The sequence below is a fragment of the Pelobates fuscus genome, chromosome 3 (assembly GCF_036172605.1).
Source record: "Pelobates fuscus isolate aPelFus1 chromosome 3, aPelFus1.pri, whole genome shotgun sequence".
Classification (NCBI taxonomy): Eukaryota; Metazoa; Chordata; class Amphibia; order Anura; family Pelobatidae; genus Pelobates; species Pelobates fuscus.
Genome location: NC_086319.1, coordinates 327,812,806 through 327,833,184, shown reverse-complemented (window position 1 = coordinate 327,833,184; position 20,379 = coordinate 327,812,806). Strand labels below are relative to the sequence as shown.

The 20,379-nt window shown below is 37.8% G+C and overlaps 1 protein-coding gene across 2 annotated transcripts in view; it reads left to right on the top strand.

The window, feature by feature from the left end:
* LOC134603233 (transient receptor potential cation channel subfamily M member 7-like) overlaps positions 1 to 19,764 on the top strand; it is a 62,754-nt gene extending 42,990 nt beyond the window's left edge. The window contains exons 9-18 of one of the 2 annotated variants that reach the window (XM_063449004.1): positions 5,013 to 5,136; positions 5,405 to 5,477; positions 5,858 to 5,958; positions 9,078 to 9,212; positions 11,835 to 11,885; positions 14,055 to 14,186; positions 14,763 to 14,858; positions 17,339 to 17,607; positions 18,053 to 18,281; positions 19,720 to 19,764. In XM_063449004.1, coding sequence (XP_063305074.1) covers positions 5,013 to 5,136; positions 5,405 to 5,477; positions 5,858 to 5,958; positions 9,078 to 9,212; positions 11,835 to 11,885; positions 14,055 to 14,186; positions 14,763 to 14,858; positions 17,339 to 17,607; positions 18,053 to 18,281; positions 19,720 to 19,734 — 1,225 coding nt within the window. In that variant the 3' untranslated portion in view covers positions 19,735 to 19,764. Of the gene's footprint in view, positions 1 to 5,012; positions 5,137 to 5,390; positions 5,478 to 5,857; positions 5,959 to 9,077; positions 9,213 to 11,834; positions 11,886 to 14,054; positions 14,187 to 14,762; positions 14,859 to 17,338; positions 17,608 to 18,052; positions 18,282 to 19,719 lie in introns of those variants that run through there. The other variant, XM_063449005.1, reaches the window with a different exon arrangement.
* Positions 19,765 to 20,379: the final 615 nt, after the last annotated feature.

Genomic DNA, 20,379 nt, shown 5'->3' with positions numbered 1-20,379 from the left:
GTAATAAGAAGTCCTCTCACTCCTGAAGAAAAGAACCGAAGACGTCAATTAAACCTATGCATGTATTGTGCTTCTCAAGATCACTTGGTTCCTGATTGTCCCTTATTGAAACGGACAAAGGCCGGTAGGCAAGCCTATGCCTCTGCTATCTTAAGTGCACTCCCTTCTACACCAACCACTCAGTTCACTCCTATATCTCTCATACTACAGTGGGATAAGGTGAGAATTATGACTGAAGCTATCATCGATTCTGGTGCAAATGGAGTATTCATCGATTCAACCTTTGTAACAAAGAATAAAATTCCTTGTGTTTGAAAAAACACTTCTGTTCCTATTAGAGTGATTGACGGCTCCCTTATCTCCTCGGGACCGATTCTTCATGAAACCATCCCTCTAAAGGTAACCACCAATCATATTCATACTGAATTTCTAGTATTTGATGTTATTCCATCACCTCTCTATCCCGTTATAATAGGGATCAACTGGTTAAGGAACCACAACCCTCAAATTTCTTGGTCTCCTTTCTCTCTCACCTTTAACTCCCATTATTGTAAAGAAACATGTTTACAACAAATTCCCATTCTTCAGATCTCCAAAGAACCAACTATACCTTCTTGTTATTCGGACTTTTCAGACGTATTCAGTAAAAAAGAAGCTGAAACGCTCCCACCTCATCGTTCCTACGACTGTCCTATAGACCTCATACCTGGTGCCCCAGTACCTTTTGGGCACATCTACCCTCTCTCTGAGGCTGAATTGCAAATTCTCAAAGAATATCTGGATGAAAACCTACGGAAAGGGTTCATTAGACCCTCTAGTTCACCTGCTGCCTCAAGTATGTTTTTTGTGAGAAACAAAAACCAGACTATACGTCCTATCATTGATTACAGAGCTTTAAACAAAATAACAGTTAAAAATCGTTATCCTCTTCCCCTCATCAATGAACTGGTTGAACGATTAAAAACTGCTACCATCTACACTAAGCTTGACCTTCGCGGGGCATATAACCTCATCAGGATAAAGGCTAATGATGAATGGAAAACTGCTTTCCGAACAAGATATGGCCTCTTCGAATATCTGGTGATGCCTTTTGGCCTCTGCAACGCCCCTGCAACTTTTCAACATTTCATAAATGATATCTTTAGAGACCTATTGGACGTCTGTGTTATCATTTATTTAGATGATATTCTCATATACTCCAACACTCCTGATGAACATAGAAAACATGTCAGATGGGTGTTATCCAGACTCAGAACTCACAAACTATTCGCTAAACCCGAAAAATGTATTTTTCACGTCAATGAAATAACCTTCTTAGGTTATGTTATTTCCCCTCATTCAATAAGTATGGATAATTCAAAAGTCGATTGTATCATCAACTGGCCTGTTCCCTCTACAGTAAAAGAATTACAGCGATTTCTAGGGTTCGCCAACTTCTACAGAAAATTTATTAAAAACTACTCTGAGATAGCTCACCCACTCAATCAACTTAACAGTAAAAAACATCCCTTCAATTGGAACGAGAAGGCTCAAACTGCCTTCAACGAATTAAAGAGAAAGTTTATAACAGCTCCTGTTCTTCAACTTCCAAATCCTTCATATCTTTATGTCCTTGAAACGGATGCTTCGGAAATTGCAATTGGAGCTGTCCTTTCTCAACATAAAAATCCTCAGGAACCTCTTCATCCTGTCGCCTTCTTCTCACGATCATTATCTCCTGCCGAAAAGAATTATCCTATAGGGAAAAAAGAATTATTAAGTATCAAAGTGGCTTTAGAAACCTGGAGACACCTTCTTGAAGGTGCTCAGACCCCTTTAATCGTATATACTGACCATAAAAATCTCGAATATCTTCACTCCAATAAAACACTGTCTGCTCGACAAGTAAGATGGAATCTCTTTTTTTCCCGGTTCAATTTCCAAATCGTCTTTAGACCTGGGTCTAGAAACAAAAAGGCAGATGCCCTTTCCAGGATCCATAAAGACACTATATTTGAACCTCCTCCGCCTACAGTCATTGGAATCCTATCTTCTCTTATTGACGACATTAAAGATCTCAGTGAAGATGCTCTTGAACTTCCTAAATCAATTAAATTATCTAAGAAAAACGGTCTCTACTATTTCAAAGACCGGATTTATGTACCTCCCTCTTTCAGAATTAAAGTACTTGAATTTATTCATGATTCTCCTCTGGCAGGTCATCCAGGTATAAAAAAGACCCTTGAATTGTCTAAAAGATACTATTGGTGGCCTCGTCAAGACCAAACTATTGAATCTTATGTCAAATCTTGTTCTATATGCCAAAGATCCAAACATGTCCATCATCAACCATTCGGTCAATTATTGAATTTACCGATTCCTGAACGACCTTGGCAATCCATTTCTATGGACTTCTTGGTGGAACTACCTCCTTCTCACCATCATACCACCATTTTAGTGGTAGTAGACCGCTTCACGAAAATGTCTCATTTTATTCCTTTAAAGAAGTTACCCTCATCCTCTGAACTTTCAAAAATATTCCTTGACAACATAGTTAAACTCCATGGACTGCCAGACGAAATCATTTCAGACCGAGGAACTCAGTTTACCTCCAAATTCTGGAATGCATTATGTGCTACTCTTCATATCCAACGTAACCTATCATCTGCATTTCATCCTCAAACAGATGGACAAACTGAAAGAGTCAACCAATGCTTAGAGCAATATCTACGATGTTATTGTTCTCACTTACAAGACGATTGGATAACATGGTTACCCATGGCAGAATTCGCATACAATAACTCTTTTCATACCAGCAGCAAAATGACTCCATTTTTATCCAATTATGGATTTCATCCCTCCTCATTTCCTGCTCAGACAGTTTTTTCATCTAACCTCTCCGATTCGAATCAAATCTCTCATATGTCCTCTTTATTCAAGAAATTGCATGAAAATCTAGAATTGGCCTCCTCCAATCAAAAGAAGTTTTTGATACAAAAAGACAACCTTCACCCTCTTATGAAATCGGTGATCTTGTCTGGCTTTCCTCAAAGAACATCTCTACAAACCGTCCATCAAAGAAGTTAAGTTCCCTTTTTCTTGGTCCTTTTCCAATAATATCGGTTATCAACCGTAATGTTGTTAAATTGAAACTTCCACCTACTTTGAAACTACATCCTGTTTTTCATGTGTCCTTGCTAAAACCTCATCATCCTGACCCTTTCCAAAGAAATGTCACTACTTCTCCTGATCCCATATTGGTCCAGGGTGAAGAAGAATACGAAATTCAAAGTATACTGGATTCAAGGATCCATCGTGGCTCTTTACAATACCTCATCAGATGGAAAGGATATGGAATTGATGAAGATACATGGGAAAACTCCTCTGTCGTTCATGCTGACAAATTGATTTCCAAATTTCACAAGCGTTACCCTTCTAAACCAAGTCAATAGCACCCAGAGGTTGCTCATTAAGGAGAGGGTACTGTCATGCCTTAACTATGGTATCCTCTTACTTCCTGGTTCCACGGAGCCTAGTCACACCCCTTTATGACACGGTCTCCTTATTTAATCCGACCGCACCAGCTGATCGACGCTGGATTATTGAACTACGTTCCGTACTCACGAACCGGCTACAACTTCGTTGTGAAAGCCCTCTGTTACCGGACCGGACTGGAAGACTTCAAGTTCCCTTCATCTCTCCTCATCCACGACTAAAGCTGAACTCTCTTCATTCACGATAACCGCCTCTGAGGAGATCTCGGGAACCAGTGTTCTATGTGCCGGAAGCTAAGTAAAACCTCTGTGATAAGCGTTGCATCTCAAAGCCGTTATTTCCTGTCTCCAAAGTCCTTCGATAAAACAAACCAGTTACAGCTAACTTCAACTCATACTCAATATAAGTTAGCTGCATCTGTCTTGCTTCAGTTAAATACTATGGAACAGCTATTGTAACTTCTTATCACCTAATTCATTAATACTGCTAAGAGACTCTTTCTGATTCAGTGTCTGCTAATTACTACCGTTTACTACTTAAAGCTACAGTGCCTGTAAATTGTGGACTTCAGTTATCTTTTACTACTTAAAGCTACAGTGCCTGTAATTGTGGACTTCAGTTATCGTTTACTACTTAAAGCTACAGTGCCTGTAATTGTGGACTTCAGTTATCGTTTACTACTTAAAGCTACAGTGCCTGTAATTGTGGACTTCAGTTATCGTTTACTACTTAAAGCTACAGTGCCTGTAATTGTGGACTTCAGTTATCGTTTACTACTTAAAGCTACAGTGCCTGTAATTGTGGACTTCAGTTATCGTTTACTACTTAAAGCTACAGTACCTGTAATTGTGGACTTCAGTTATCGTTTACTAATTAAAGCTACAGTACCTGTAAATTGGACTTAACGTCAATACCTTTTACTTTTTATAATAAATATTCAAACTATACGAAATCTGCAGTTGTGTTCCTTCATAACAAATGTTTAGACGTGACACTTCTTCTGTAGCTCTGTGTATATCTAGCAGTATGGGTGGCATCCCTGGGGTCTAGTGGGGCCCAGTCTGGCCAAGGATACAGGCTGCAATAACTGTTGCTGGCTTCTTTACTCCAGTGCAGATTCCTGTTCACAAATGCTGGGAGGAAATGATCTGAGATCACTTCCTCTAAGTGCTGCAATGTGTAAATTGAGGATTGTCCCTCACCACCTGCAATCACAGCTTGATTTGCACTAGTAGATATCTGAAGTCCAACTGGGACTCCTGAGGCCAGACCCAGTTTCTCTCTGGCAGTCTTGAGTACCATGCATGCACTTGCCATAGGTTGCTGACACCTGGCATAGAGCATACAATGGATAGTATCTCAATTTGCAGGATCTCTTCTCTTTATTGTGTAGTAATGCAATACAATTAGTAAAGTAAGAGCATTAGCAAGCCAAAATATAAAAGTGTAAAAGTGTTTTAGGTTAGGAACAGTCACACATCAAAGCTCCCTTTGCAGGTTGCTCAAATTAATATACTTAAACTTATTTTCTTATTTAGGAGTCTACCAGAGGGCATAGAATCAGAGGTCTTTGCTACTATCAGGAGGATGTTCACCCTAAATCAGAAGGACACAGCTTATTTATTCCAGTCCTTACTAGCTTGCATGAAAATCAAGAACCTTGTGAGTATCTAGAACTCTTTATTCTGGAATATAATGTGGGGTTAATAAACACGGAATAGGTTGCCTTGCTCAGTGTAAAAATACAGCTTAATAAATGTGTGGCATAGTCATATGCCTTCCTGTAAGTTGTCCTACTTTCCTGGCTATCACTTGCCCTGAAAAACAGCTGTTTGAAAACCACTTCAAACCTTCCAAGATGCTTATTTCATTCTGCTGTGAAACATATTGCAACCTAGGTTCTAAATTGATAGCAGTTTCTGTTTCCTAGATAACTGTATATCGTGCTGGGTCTGAAGAACACCAGGATATTGATGTTGCAATCCTTACAGCACTATTGAGAGGTAAATATTTCTGGTGAAAAACACATGTTTGCCCAGATCAGTGATTGGCATGTTCACTCAGTGTCATGTCATCAAATATAATGTTTATGCACAAACCTTTATTATAAAGATGGAACTCAGCTACGAGACACAAACAAAAATGTTGGGCATAGACGACCAAGCCACTCTATAGTATAACATATAATATATAATAAGCAACATGTCTCTTTACAGTATATATATAAAATAGACTTGAAGTGCAACATTTTTTCTCAAGATGTATAATGTAAACAAGCAATTGTTTCTCACATAGTTTCCATTGTCTTAAAAATGTCAGACCATATCTTAATTAACATTTAACATGCAAGTTTAATTTGTGGTTATATTTTTGTTTGACATAGGCACCAACACATCTCCAAATGATCAACTTGTCCTTGCACTCACATGGAACAGAGTAGACATAGCAGAAAATCAAATTTTCCTCCACGGACAACAGTGGCGTGTATGTAACCATTGTTAACTAGGGTTACGTGTGGATGATGTTTATGATCGTCCTTTCATGAAACCAAATGCTGTTTGTATACTAATTTTGATACTAAATAGAGGCAGGTTGAATGTTTACTACTATGAGGGTCATCCTTTTTCACATACCCCTTCTTCTCTACTTTTTAATATTTTAAGGTAGTTCTTCTAGTATTTTGACTATGTGTACTGACAACTAATCATGAAGGGCAATGTGACCGGCTAGATGGCACAGGTACAAGTCCTCTGTGACACAACTGTAAATATATTTTGTTTAAATATCAGTTTTTTTGTTTTTGGCTTTTTTCCCAGTTTGTGATGGGCGTAAAAGATACTATACAGGGAGTGCAGAATTATTAGGCAAGTTGTATTTTTGAGGATTAATTTTATTATTGAACAACAACCATGTTCTCAATTAACCCAAAAAACTCGTTAATATCAAAGCTGGATATTTTTGGAAGTAGTTTTTAGTTTGTTTTTAGTTATAGCTATTTTAGGGGGATATCTGTGTGTGCAGGTGACTATTACTGTGCATAATTATTAGGCAACTTAACAAAAAACAAATATATACCCATTTCAATTATTTATTTTTACCAGTGAAACCAATATAACATCTCAACATTCACAAATATACATTTCTGACATTCAAAAACATAACAAAAACAAATCAGTGACCAATATAGCCACCTTTCTTTGCAAGGACACTCAAAAGCCTGCCATCCATGGATTCTGTCAGTGTTTTGATCTGTTCACCATCAACATTGCGTGCAGCAGCAACCACAGCCTCCCAGACACTGTTCAGAGAGGTGTACTGTTTTCCCTCCTTGTAAATCTCACATTTGATGATGGACCACAGGTTCTCAATGGGGTTCAGATCAGGTGAACAAGGAGGCCATGTCATTAGATTTTCTTCTTTTATACCCTTTCTTGCCAGCCACGCTGTGGAGTACTTGGACGTGTGTGATGGAGCATTGTCCTGCATGAAAATCATGTTTTTCTTGAAGGATGCAGACTTCTTCCTGTACCACTGCTTGAAGAAGGTGTCTTCCAGAAACTGGCAGTAGGACTGGGAGTTGAGCTTGACTCCATCCTCAACCCGAAAAGGCCCCACAAGCTCATCTTTGATGATACCAGCCCAAACCAGTACTCCACCTCCACCTTGCTGGCGTCTGAGTCGGACTGGAGCTCTCTGCCCTTTACCAATCCATCCATCTGGCCCATCAAGACTCACTCTCATTTCATCAGTCCATAAAACCTTAGAAAAATCAGTCTTGAGGTATTTCTTGGCCCAGTCTTGACGTTTCAGCTTGTGTGTCTTGTTCAGTGGTGGTCGTCTTTCAGCCTTTCTTACCTTGGTCATGTCTCTGAATATTGCACACCTTGTGCTTTTGGGCACTCCAGTGATGTTGCAGCTCTGAAATATGGCCAAACTGGTGGCAAGTGGCATCTTGGCAGCTGCACGCTTGACTTTTCTCAGTTCATGGGCAGTTATTTTGCGCCTTGGTTTTTCCACACGCTTCTTGCGACCCTGTTGACTATTTTGAGTGAAACGCTTGATTGTTCGATGATCACGCTTCAGAAGCTTTGCAATTTTAAGAGTGCTGCATCCCTCTGCAAGATATCTCACTATTTTTGACTTTTCTGAGCATGTCAAGTCCTTCTTTTGACCCATTTTGCCAAAGGAAAGGAAGTTGCCTAATAATTATGCACACCTGATATAGGGTGTTGATGTCATTAGACCACACCCCTTCTCATTACAGAGATGCACATCACCTAATATGCTTAATTGGTAGTAGGCTTTCGAGCCTATACAGCTTGGAGTAAGACAACATGCATAAAGAGGATGATGTGGTCAAAATACTAATTTGCCTAATAATTCTGCACTCCCTGTACATTTTTGAATGCATTGTTTGACCATGCTAGATTTAGAAGTTTAAAGTGGTTTTGCAGAGCAAAGACACTCCTAACCCTCAATATCCACGTATATCAATTGGCATGGATAGAGGTAATGACTTTAGTATCTTTAATATTGGTTCTTAGTGCTATGGGGAATGGCACTTCATTTTGCACTTGAGGCAGTTACAGATGAAGAAAATATTTTATTTACTCAATGACACAGGGAAAATTACCCAGGGCCAGTGCTAGACTATTTTGAGCCCTAGGCAAGACCAGCTACTTGCACACCCCTCCCCCCCAGAACAAATTTGCCAACTTTGTGTGTCTCTTTCCCTCCCAACCCCTTTGTGTTCCTATTTCCCTCAACCCCTTTGTTTGTCTCTTTTCCCCTCAGCCTCTTTATTTGTCTCTTTCTCCCCAGACCCATTTTGTCTCTCTCCCTAGCCCCCGTGCGTGTCTCTTCCCCCCAGCCCTTTTGCATTTCTCTTGCCTCAGCCCCTTTGTGTGTCTCTTGTTTCCCCACTTCCCCAACCCCTCTGTGTGTGTCATTGTCCCCTTCACCAGCCCCTCTGAGTGTCTCTGTGTCTCCTTCCCCAGGCCATTTTGTGTGCCTTTCTTACTCCCTTGCACGCCTGCTCACCTCCCCTCTGTAGTGTGGCCAAGCAGATCATAGTAGAGAATCTTCTGTTTCCTCTTCCCAGTCTGACAGGAAGCTGTTCGTTGCTCCTAGCAAGCACTTCCTGTCAAACCAGGTAGAGGATACAGGAGGGGGAACGCTGTGCTGTGCACTCTCACATGGAGCCTGGACTTTGTGTCCTCAGGCAAATGCGCCCTAGGTGGTTGCCTGGTTTGCCTAGCGGTAGCATATCAGACCCCAACGTATGGGACACTAACAGTAAAGAATTCTCAGCACAGCATTCAGTGAGTAGCCCAAAAAAAATTCAGAATGTTGTTATTTGGAGGCAAAATAAGAGACAAACCAATAATGGGCAAAATTCTAACATACTTGGGTGGGTCGAATTTTATCTAACGTACATTACAAACGAAACACATATATTATTATATTTATATACTTTATATTATATGCACCGAAAAGCAATGAGCAGCGTAAGAAACTCCACTACTTGCCACCTAATAAGCATAGCTATCTAATTAAATAATAAAAAACAAACTTGTCAAAAATGAATGATTTCTTTTCTACAGACAGAGCCTTTGGAACAAGCCATGTTAGATGCTCTTATATTGAATAAGGTTGCATTTGTCAAACTTCTGATTGAAAATGGAGTCAACATGCACAAATTCCTAACAATACCCAGACTGGAGGAGCTGTATAACACAGTAAGTTACACGTGTTTATTCTAGCTTATTCTCATAATAATTAATTGTAGGTATTTTAGCTAAAACAGATGAAACCACTGAGTAAAAATCAGGTTAGGATTAGGGACGTGCATGGGCAAAAAATTTGGTTCAGCATTCCGAAATTCGGGACTTCGGCAGTTCAGGACTTCGGCAATTTGGCACTTCAGTTCGGCACTTCCGAAATTCGGGACTTAAGCAATTCTGCACTTCGGTTCAGTTCGGCACTCCTGAAATTCGGGACTTCGGCACTTCGGGAATTCGAGACTTTGGCAATTCCCTAACCCTACCCCTAAATCTACCCCTAACCCTTACCCCAACCCTAACCCTACCCCCTAACACTAACCCTTACCCTAATCCTAACCCTACCCCTAACCCTAGTTAGGATGGGACATTTATTCTTCGACAACATAACCATATATAATCCTTTATTTTGTGTAGAGAAAAGGGGGAGAGAAGTAGTGCCTTAGGAGTGTCCTCCAGTCCAGATCAGAGTGGGCCAATATGTAACAAAAAAAAAAGGACAGGATGCGGAATATAGTGTAGTAAGTTTTGGTGAGATAAGTAAAAGAATGGCACTTGCAATTTAATGGAGCTAATAATTAGCTTTAAATATGATGCGCCTGAAAGGTACAAACTCCACCTGTGGATATACTTGGTATCTTGATCCAGTGGGGAGGCTCCATGTGGTTGAAACAAGAACAATGGACAACACCAATATAGTGAAGTATGTTAGGTATGCCAAATGGGAGTAAATCTATATATATGGAGGTGCACTCACAATTTTAAGAGTCCACTACTGGCTTTCAGTGATAGGCAAGTAGTGAAACAATCCACACCCTTGGGTACACACTTTTTGAGTGTAGCACCAATGCTCACGTGCAGCACCAATGCTCACTGGTTTGTCTATGGATGGAATAGAAATAAAAATATAGTGCTTACTGTTGAATGAATAAATATAATAAAAAGAGAAGTACTCACTGGTAAAGAACAAAAGAGTTTTGCTCAATTCGTATAGCAGTAGTATGTTCCCCACCAAGAAAATTGATGCAGCAATCTTCAGGATAAAGGTCCAATGTAGGGGAAAAAACAGATTTTATTGAAAATAAAATATAAAAGCATAAAAAAAGTAACACTGATGTGTTTCACGCAACTAACAGGCTTTTTCAAGTAACATGTATGGGGACCCTCACTACTTAGGTAATGGAGTACACAATTAAAAAATAACAGTCATACTCAAGACAGAGTACAAACTAATCAATAACATTAAAAAAAAAAAAAAAAGTACACTTACATCGGTGTAGCCGCTAACCAAGCAGGTGGATTGGGGAGGTGTGAGAGCCGGGAAGACTCCACTGTTGGTGTAGTGGGCCCCTGAAGTGAGCACCCTCATCCCCCTCATCCCTCCCTGTAGTCCTCTTCTCTATCCCCCTTGTTCTGTTCTTTTCTGCGCTATCGCCCCTTATACCATACCTGTCCCCCTCTTACTTCACTTTTCTTGTTTCCTCCTCTTTGTTTTTTCTCTTTTACATTAGGATATTAATGATAATACAAATTGGTTCATGTGATGAAAAAAAGCACCTAAAGTTGTCTACTGATTGATACATGATACAACAATGTGATATGAATGTATACATTATGTGATGACGGCGCTAATCAACCTGTATAATGGACTTGTCTGCTAGAACCAATAAAAATTGTCAAATTGAAAAAAATAAAATAAAATAACAGTCAAATGATGCCATAGTCATGTGACCAGGGTTAATTTTGGCAGCAAATTTCAAGTCAGTTTTAGTCATAGTCTTTTGACTAAAATGCCATTATAGTTTTAGTCGTATTTTAGTCATCTGAATTGTTTTAGTTTTAGTCTAGTTTTAGTCGACTAAATCTCAAAACGTTTAGTCGACTAAAATTGCTATTTGACAAAATGAACACCGCATGTGACCAATCAAGTAATTATCGTAATAACAAATCAAAACACATATTGGAGACAATAGAAGCCCCAAAGAGTAGGAGTGGGATCATATACATTCCAAACAAAAATCAGACGTAGTGAAATCAAACTGCAGAGGGATCTAATTTCACATATGGTTTGAAGTTCAAACTTTGAACCATACTCACGTGCCATATTAGCAAACATATAAATAAAGCAGTTATCTTTGTGTGCCATTAAAAAAAAACAATAAAAAATGATTTAACTCCTTAATGGCACTGAATTCAGCAGTGAGACTGCAGGGGCTTGATCTATACACCCAAACCACTTAATTAATGCTTAGAGTGTCCCTTTAATTCTATCAATTTACAACTGCTGCACTTTAGAATGTCATGAGGAAAGTGATCTCTATTTAGTGTCATGTGTATGTAAGGCACCTTTCTTAGTGCTGCTTAGAGATTTGTTACTTTAACTAGAAATGAGATAATATTGGGAATCATATTTGTTTTCCTATGAATACAATCCTGTAAGAATTAAGAATAGGAATAACAGTAGGCAGTCTTTGATCTCTAAGAAAAATGTATGTCGATAAATTAATTCAAATAAAATAGGAACAGAAAACTAATATCAAACAAGACTAATGTTTGGTACCACTCTTCTTTCCATGTTAGAAACAACATGCTAACCAGACCTTACTGCATCTTATACAGGACGTCAAAAAGGTAATACAACTTTTTACAATCAGATTTTTGCATGATTAGATTATCGAGGTGCTAGGCGTAATGACTGTTCCACCAGGTTTTGGATGATATATAACTGGTGGAGCTGGTAGAGATTACCTTGAAACTGATATAGTTGCATATAGGTAGGTTTAGTTTATACAAAGCAGTACTCACTTGTGATTTTGACATTACATCTATTATGGGTGGCACAGGTGGGATGATCCTGTCATAGAGAACAAAATCTATTGTTAAAATAGCGTCACAGCTAAAGAAAACACCCCAAATCTGCTGCCACAACCAAGCAAGAACCCCCAAAACATGCTATAAAAAAACACAAGAAGGGCGCATAAAGGTGCATACTTAAATAGACTAAAACCCTATGAACTGTGTTTTCACACAAAAGCATACCTATTTGATGCTATTCCAATAAAAAGATACAGTTTTTCTTACATGAAAAACATAAAAACAATAATAGAGTACTATTGCATAAAACCATGGCACACCCCGACACACTAAACACATATACTAAATATTACAGCACTGGAAAAGCGCAACTCTCATCTGATGGCCATTAAGTGCCTCTTATGTAGATCTGAGAGTTCCTTGAATCACCGCTAGAGTTCAGGAGTGTTCACTATGTACTCGTTCTCCAAAGTTGTGCACCTTTGGAGGTCCTGAATTTTAACATGCAGAGGAAAAGGTTCTCATGCAGGAGTAAGTGAAATTTGTACCAACAGTACCAATACTTTAACCCGAACGGTTTTGTAGTTTCCTCACTCCTCAGGGCTGTTTAATAAATGAATCCCGCTCTACTTTAAATGTCCCTAGCAATCACCCCATTAGGTGCCTTAATTATTTAACCAATAAAATTCATGAAAAAAATCACACACCCACAATTAAATAACAAAACAAATTAATAAAAAAGACTACACATTATCATCAGATCCCCCATTCATTACTATTTAATTTAACATATATACAACTATTTAGTAATGTAAAAATAATACAAAACTTAATTCCAAATTATTACCAAATATACAACAAAATGGTGAACAATATATATAGCTACTTGCGGTCTCCAAAACAATGGGGAAAGTCCTGTGCAGGTCTACCCCCTGGAGACATGACATGAACTATGGGTTTCTGTTTGAAACACAATTGGGCTCCAATTATTTATTGATAGCACACAAAATGATGATTTCTAACATTTTACTATAAAAGAGGTCTCTAAAAAGATGGTAGACATATAACTACAGAGGAGAAAGTCTTGGCTATCTTGTACTTGCAGTTATCACGATCATTTTAGTCCTACAAGAACACTTAAACCTGCCAATATAATTTGCAAGTTCTTTGCTTGCCTATCAGCATGTCCAGTAGTTACTTAGACTGAGTAGTACAAAAACCTTATAGGCAAAGTGAGGTAGCTGGATCAGTGGTCATTCACTGGTTGTGGGAAGACCCCACTGCCTGCTAGCTATCTTTTTTTTAATAATATATTCACAAAGTGCCAACATATTAACTGGAGCTGCATTAACTGCTTACCTTGTCAAAGACTGAAAGCATCTCATATACCTTCTTACCTAATGTGCCTAAATACACAAATAATACATATAATTACAGGTAGGGAGAGTGAGAGTGCCCAGGCGTAACATTTATTCTCAGGTAGACACCTTCTGTTCATGGTAACAACATGCATCATTGAGGCACACTACCTAGTAGAGGGAGATGACATGTCCTAGAGTGGTGGTGTACCTCACAGTTCATTTACCTTCACCCACCAGTTTATTGGTTTGTGTGGAAAAAATCCAATTCTCTTTCCCAATTAATTATTTTAGAATGTGTTGAAATTATTACCCTGCTGTGTAGCATGTCTGTGTCTGCCTGTGCATTAACACTTCCATTGCATTCTGGTATGTTCACAACTTTATTAAATTAAATAATTAATGGATGCATTATTTGACATGCGTGAGCTGAGAAATAGGACATCAGAGCAATATCCTAGAATAGTAGAACCAGGTATCCGGGCCAGGATTGGCAGTATGTATATATATATATATATATATATATATGTGTGTGTGTGTGTTCGGGGTGAGATGGTGTGTTTTATTATGGCTCTACAGTTGTCTCTCTGTTACATCTGAGTGCCTGATAATGTCCGATTTATTCAAGGGTACACTTCCTGCAGGATATAAAATCACCCTTATGGATATTGGACTTGTAGTTGAATTTCTGATGGGAGGGACCTTTAGATGCAATTACACCAAGAAACCCTTCAGAGCAATGTATAAATCACTCCAACAGGTATGCATAAATATCCTTATACTGTTATTGCTATCTGTAATACTTAGAGATTTTATTCCAATTGATAAATAGATTTTTTTTTAAATGTAATCTACCAATAACTCATTCTCATAACTAACAGTTCCAAGTAAATATGAATATATCCCACTCAGATACTACTGACACTGAAATTGTATGGTATGAGAAAATGTGATATAATGGATGGACAATTAAAAGCTATCCCTGCAGCTCCTATCTATTTCAATGTTATCTATCATAGAGCATCCACAAATACCATACACATTTCTGGAATGAATCCATCCAAGAACTGAGGCTCTGAGTGGAATCATACACCTACAGGAGAAACTTACATGGTAAAGGTCTTTTCCATAGTTGGCCTTTATAGAAGTGTACAAATACTTTAGAATTTACTTATGGTTACTATTCCCTGATGTATACTGACTGTATAGTACATGTGTGATTGCACTATAACTGAAAGGAAAGATGTGTGTATATGTGTCTATATTCACATACATACTTACACACATACACACATACACACGCCTTTAACTTAACCTTATTTTCTGCTGTTTACAGCGATCAACTCGAAATGCTGTTAGCAATACCTCACCACATTCTTCAAACACAAGACACAAATACTTTATTCAAACAGCCCAGCCATACAAGCCAAAGGTATGTATTGTTCTTTTTTATTGATACTAAATATAAAAATAATCCCCTCCCCAGTTTTATATATTACAGGCTTAAATGGCACTGTAGGCAATTTAACTGCTTCATCTCTTATAGTATCGGTAGTCCCCTGACACTGTCCTTCCCTTCAGCAATTAATCATTATTAATGTTTTAATGCTAAACGAGAGTCCACAGCAGCCCACTCCCTCTGTGCTTCAATGGATGGCTGTGATGGCTGTGAGTGTCAGCTGACTTCTTTCAGCCTATCACAGCACCCATTGCTGATATGAATTGGTATGGCTAGAAGGAAGTGTGCTTTAATCTTTATCTTAGCCACACATCCAGTGGGAGCCAGACTATGGGTGGCCAGGGACCCTTATTTAGTATGAAACTGCATGAAACATTGAATGGAGGAACAGTGCCAGTGAACTTGAGGCACTATAACCACTTCTGTGATATTATCTATGTTTCTATTAAATTGTTATTAAATTGCTATTGTTAGGGATACAGTTTCCTCTCCCAACCATCCCAATAGTTTCAGATGGTCACGGTTACCACCCTCTCCAATGTTTCTTTACCTGGTGAATGTCAATAAAGTGCAGCATTTTAGGGTCTCCATCATGTACATTAGTTGCAGCTGCAGCAACAGCTTAATGTTCTTAACCAGTAGAATGTTTATTTCTTGTTCTCTTTTTTATTTTCTCTTATACCACTCTTGCAGTTACCTGCATGTCTAAGCATGTCTAAGTATGTCATTAAGCATGTCTGATTTACTATGCCTGTCTCATATATACCTCAGCTTGATAAGTTTCACTACCCTAATCCTGTTTCATGCTCTTACCGCTATCAATGATCAGTTTCAATATAGCTCTGTATCAAACGTTACTTATCTAAAAATGTGCTAAGTCTATACCACTGCCTAACTAATGCAACTGTTTGTTTGACTCTGCATGCTCTTGCTGTTGTGGCAGGGCGAGCTATATGTAATATTCCATGCACACAAACAATTTTTTTTTTTTTTTTAAATAAAGAATTATAAATAAAATTATGCTAGAATTTTTACAAAGCAAGTACCACAATTCTAAAAACATTTGTTTACATTTTATTTTAAACCATTCTCATTTTTATTTTCAGTAAAGCTTTTAGTTAACATTTGTTTAATGGTGTTAACTCCTCTAGGTATAAAATCCTAAAACCCTGGGATTATCCCCAATAAAATCCTGGAGGATTTTCCTCTTATTTCTTAAAATGTGCCAATGTCTTTTAAGGATGTTTTTAAAAACGTGATTCTTATCTATTAAAATCACAAATAATAGGATTCTACTGAACTTGAACATAACACTTAAAAGTTTGATACTATCATTTAATTTGGCCTCATTATATTGGGCCTCCATCATTGATTCACATAACCTTTTTGGTAGAACTGTTGTTTTCAAAGCTTGACCTATTGCTTCTTTATTACAATTCCGCCTGAGGAATTGTCCTTTAGTAATGTTGTTTACGCAGGAGCAAAATGGTTTGTTTTCACATTTATATAACTGTCTACATCTACTTATTTGAAATATGTGCATGTAGTTTATATGACATGAATAGATTAGCGTAACTGGGTTTGAACTTCGTCCCCATAGCAGTGCCGAAACACTGCAAATAAAAAGGGCCCACAAACCAAAAAAAAAACATTGTAAAATAAGAGAGATTTTCAAGACTTTTTTTCTTTTTTTTTTGTGTAAAAGGAGGATATTGAAAACTCAACAATCAAAATGATAATTTATATACATCATAAATAATATACATTTATGATTTATAAATAATATCACAAATATTTTTTATACTATTATTACTAAACATTTGTGTTTTTAAACACAAACTTCTAAATTGAAACAATTTTTTTTTGATCAAGTAATAATCATTTATATATTATAATCTTAATTTTTTACCACATAATAAGCTATTTCAAATTGGCAAATAAATGCAGGTAGGGAATTAAATAGGTCACAGTGTAGACAACTGGTACTAAGTTAGGGTGTGCCAGGTCCAGTGCTACCATACAACAGCACAGATGGTCACCTAATGTCACATTAGTACAGAGGTTGACCTGTAGGAGGGCGGTGCACAGAGCTTCCCTCTCCCACCGGTCACTCTAAGTAGCATGACCTCATAGACTGTGGTAGAGAATCTTCTTTAACAACAACTTATGTATTTCAATTTGTTATATTCATGTAATGAATGTGCTTTGGGTTGAATTCTCTTTATTTAGACATGGTTTGATATCAACATTGTACCATAAAAAAAAACACTTGACAATAAAGAATATTAATTTTTTAATACATGTGGAATAATTCACATGGGGTTAACTTTCAGGTGCATTACAGAGAGTGTATAACCTTGGAATACCTATATGTTAATTGGAGTCTCACCTTGGAATAACTATGCATTCATTTATGACACAGATAATGATTACAAAATATTTTCCCTCTACAGGTTAATAATTCAAATGATGACAAGAAAACCACGGGAATTGTAGAAAATGAAGATCGTATCACAAAACCTTTCCCTCATCCTTTTAATGAGCTCCTGGTATGGGCTGTGTTAACCAACAGACAGACCATGGCTCTGTTCTTATGGCAGCATGGTGAAGACTCCTTGGCCAAAGTGTTGGTAGCCAGAAAACTCTATCTTTCCATGTATCACGAAGCTCGCCTTTGTGACATTGCTGATGATACATGGCGGAAACTTAAAGCAAATTCCAAGTAATTGCAAATCATTTTTGCTGGGGTTGTGAAATAATTTTGTTAGAACACCAGTGCTAGCACTTATATCATTTTATTATTTTGTTTGTTAAAATATGAATAAAATTATTGTAGGGCTATAGCCACAAGAGATAGGTATCTGATGGGCATGTTTAGTAGAAGCGCTATGAAGTTACAAAATAGGACCCTTGAATAATGAGACATTTGTCCCTAAAAAAATGTCAAAATATAATTAGCCCTCGTGTTTTGATACCAATATTGTATCTACATTTCCCATAATCCTCTGCAAGCATTTGGCAGTTGGGAAAAAAAGGAAATTAGGCGTTCAGACATCATTCATCTACAATTTAATTGTATCATCGATATTTGTTATTCTGTTGTTAGCACAAAAGATATACTAGCAAACACAAATTTACCTTTATTTCTTGCACTTTTCTTTTCCTAGAGAATTTGGAAAGTTGGCATTAGAACTTCTAGACAAAGCCCACAAACAGAATGAAAGAATGGCAATGAAGTTGCTAACATATGAACTTAGCAGTTGGAGCAGTTTTACGTGCCTTAAGCTAGCTGTTTTTGGAAGACTTCGAGCATTTGTAGGACACACATGTACTCAGAAGCTTCTATCTGATATATGGATGGGCAGACTCAATCTCAGGAAGAATCCATGGGTTAAGGTACACTTAAGAAACTCTTATACTCTTAAGAAATTTAAAAAGCAAAATTTTGTGTTTTGGTCACTGCACAGTGTAAATCACAGTTGCTGTTTGACTCTACCATTTAAGTTTAATTTGCATATGCATTAAAAAACATTTTAAAAATGAAGCACCATTAATATCAGCCTTATTAAAAACAGCTGACCCGTTTATCAAGTTCAGCTACTTGGTAGGAATTAAATCCTAATATGAATTGTTTTCGGACTAAATCATTAAATTCAGATGCCTGTCTCCAATGGTGCACATTAGATTGTAATATTAATCAAAATGTTTTGAAATGAAAAGCATCAGAGACAATTTATTTATATCTCCCCTTATCTTTCTGTCAGTTCCTCCTTTATGTCTGTCTTTCTGTGAACCATCTCCTATATTCTGGTCTATCTTTTCCTGTCCATCAACCGCCCTCTTTTCGCCTGTCTGCCTTTCCCAGTTTCTTATCTTTTACCTTTATGCCAGTCTATATTTGCCAATTTGTTTTTGTTTTTTTGTTTATAAGATTTTTGCAGAGTATGCAAAAATTAACAGTTAAACCGTTTTTTCAAGTAAGTAAATTTGTAAGCAGACAGTCATTCAGGGCTGAGTAAACATATAACATGACGATAAATAAGGACTCCAAAGTCCAAAATCATATTACAAAGTGAATTGTACAAGTTAAACGCTTTTACTTTTTGAAAAGTGGTGCCACATTCCGATAAACCTTACTCTCAAAGGTGTAAAAAGATGGATGTGTCCAGACGTCAGTTAGGCCAATTCCCTAACCATAAGCTTAGCCTGTGTCAGGGGTGTCCCTTACTGCTCCCTTGGCTTGGGTGTCCCACCAAAGTGAGAATTGGAGTGCTGGGATAGAAAGACCTCCTCCGCTCTTCCCAGTTGGAGAGTGTGCGCAGTACGCACACAGAGACCCCTCATCCCACCATCCCATATGTCAGCAGGGCCTAAAAGTCAGTGTGATATGCGACTATCAACCAATGAGTCCAGATGTCTGCGTAAGATTGGGTGCGCCCTTGGACCATGAATGTCAGTTCTTCGAGCCACTATATTTGCCAATTTGTATCTCAGCTCTGACTGTCTCTGATGAAGTGCCTGTGAGGCAAGAAACATGCAAGCGTGGTGGTGCCTTCCCCCTGTTTATTGGGCAGACTAAATTGTACTTATCTGCTGTCACATTCTATGTTTCTATGCTTCTGTTGCATAGCTCCAGCCACAAATTCTAAATGATGCAAGAAAGATACTTTGATTTTGGATTTATCCGCACAGTTTGGGTTTTTTCTCCCTGCTTTTGTTCACATGTTGAAAGCTGTATCTCAGCTCTCCCATTTATGATAGTCTTTCACCTCTTTTTTCCACCTCTAATATTTAAAACATCTTGCAGTAAACTTAAATCTGTATTGTCATCTAGCACAGTGATAATTAAATGTGTCTTCTGTGAACAAGCATTATTGACTGACTCTTAGTGTTTTCCTGATTGGAAGGATAAGGTTGACATCTCTGTTTGCAAATACATATTTAAAAAATATATATTCATTCAAAGGCAAATTTGCTGTTGTATTTGAACATTTTGCAGGTGATGTTAGGTCTTTGGTTCCCGCCAGTTATTCCATTGTTGGGATACAAAACCAAGGAACAAATGTCTCATATCCCGCAGTCTCAGGATGCCCACCAGATGATAGTAGATGAAAAAGAGGTGGTTACATACTCAGAAGAAGGAATAATAATGGTGAGCCTATGTACAGGTATTTTTCGTGTTACTGGGCCTGACCACATGTACAGTGGCGGACTCCATAGATATATTATCCTAGCGGAGGAGAATAACCTAAAGCTAGTCATCAAATGATTTGCACATGCCCATTCAATGCCTAAATTACTGTATTTCAGAATTGTGTGCAAGAATAGTATACACCAGCAGTCAATGCAATGCATTCATGCATCCCTCATCTGCCAAACTAGAAGCAATATTTTGTTATTGCATTAGCTGTAAATTATTATTATTATTAGTAACATACACTAGGAACCATATATATCCATGCATGTGTTGTTTCTTTGGCAACACAACGTGGAA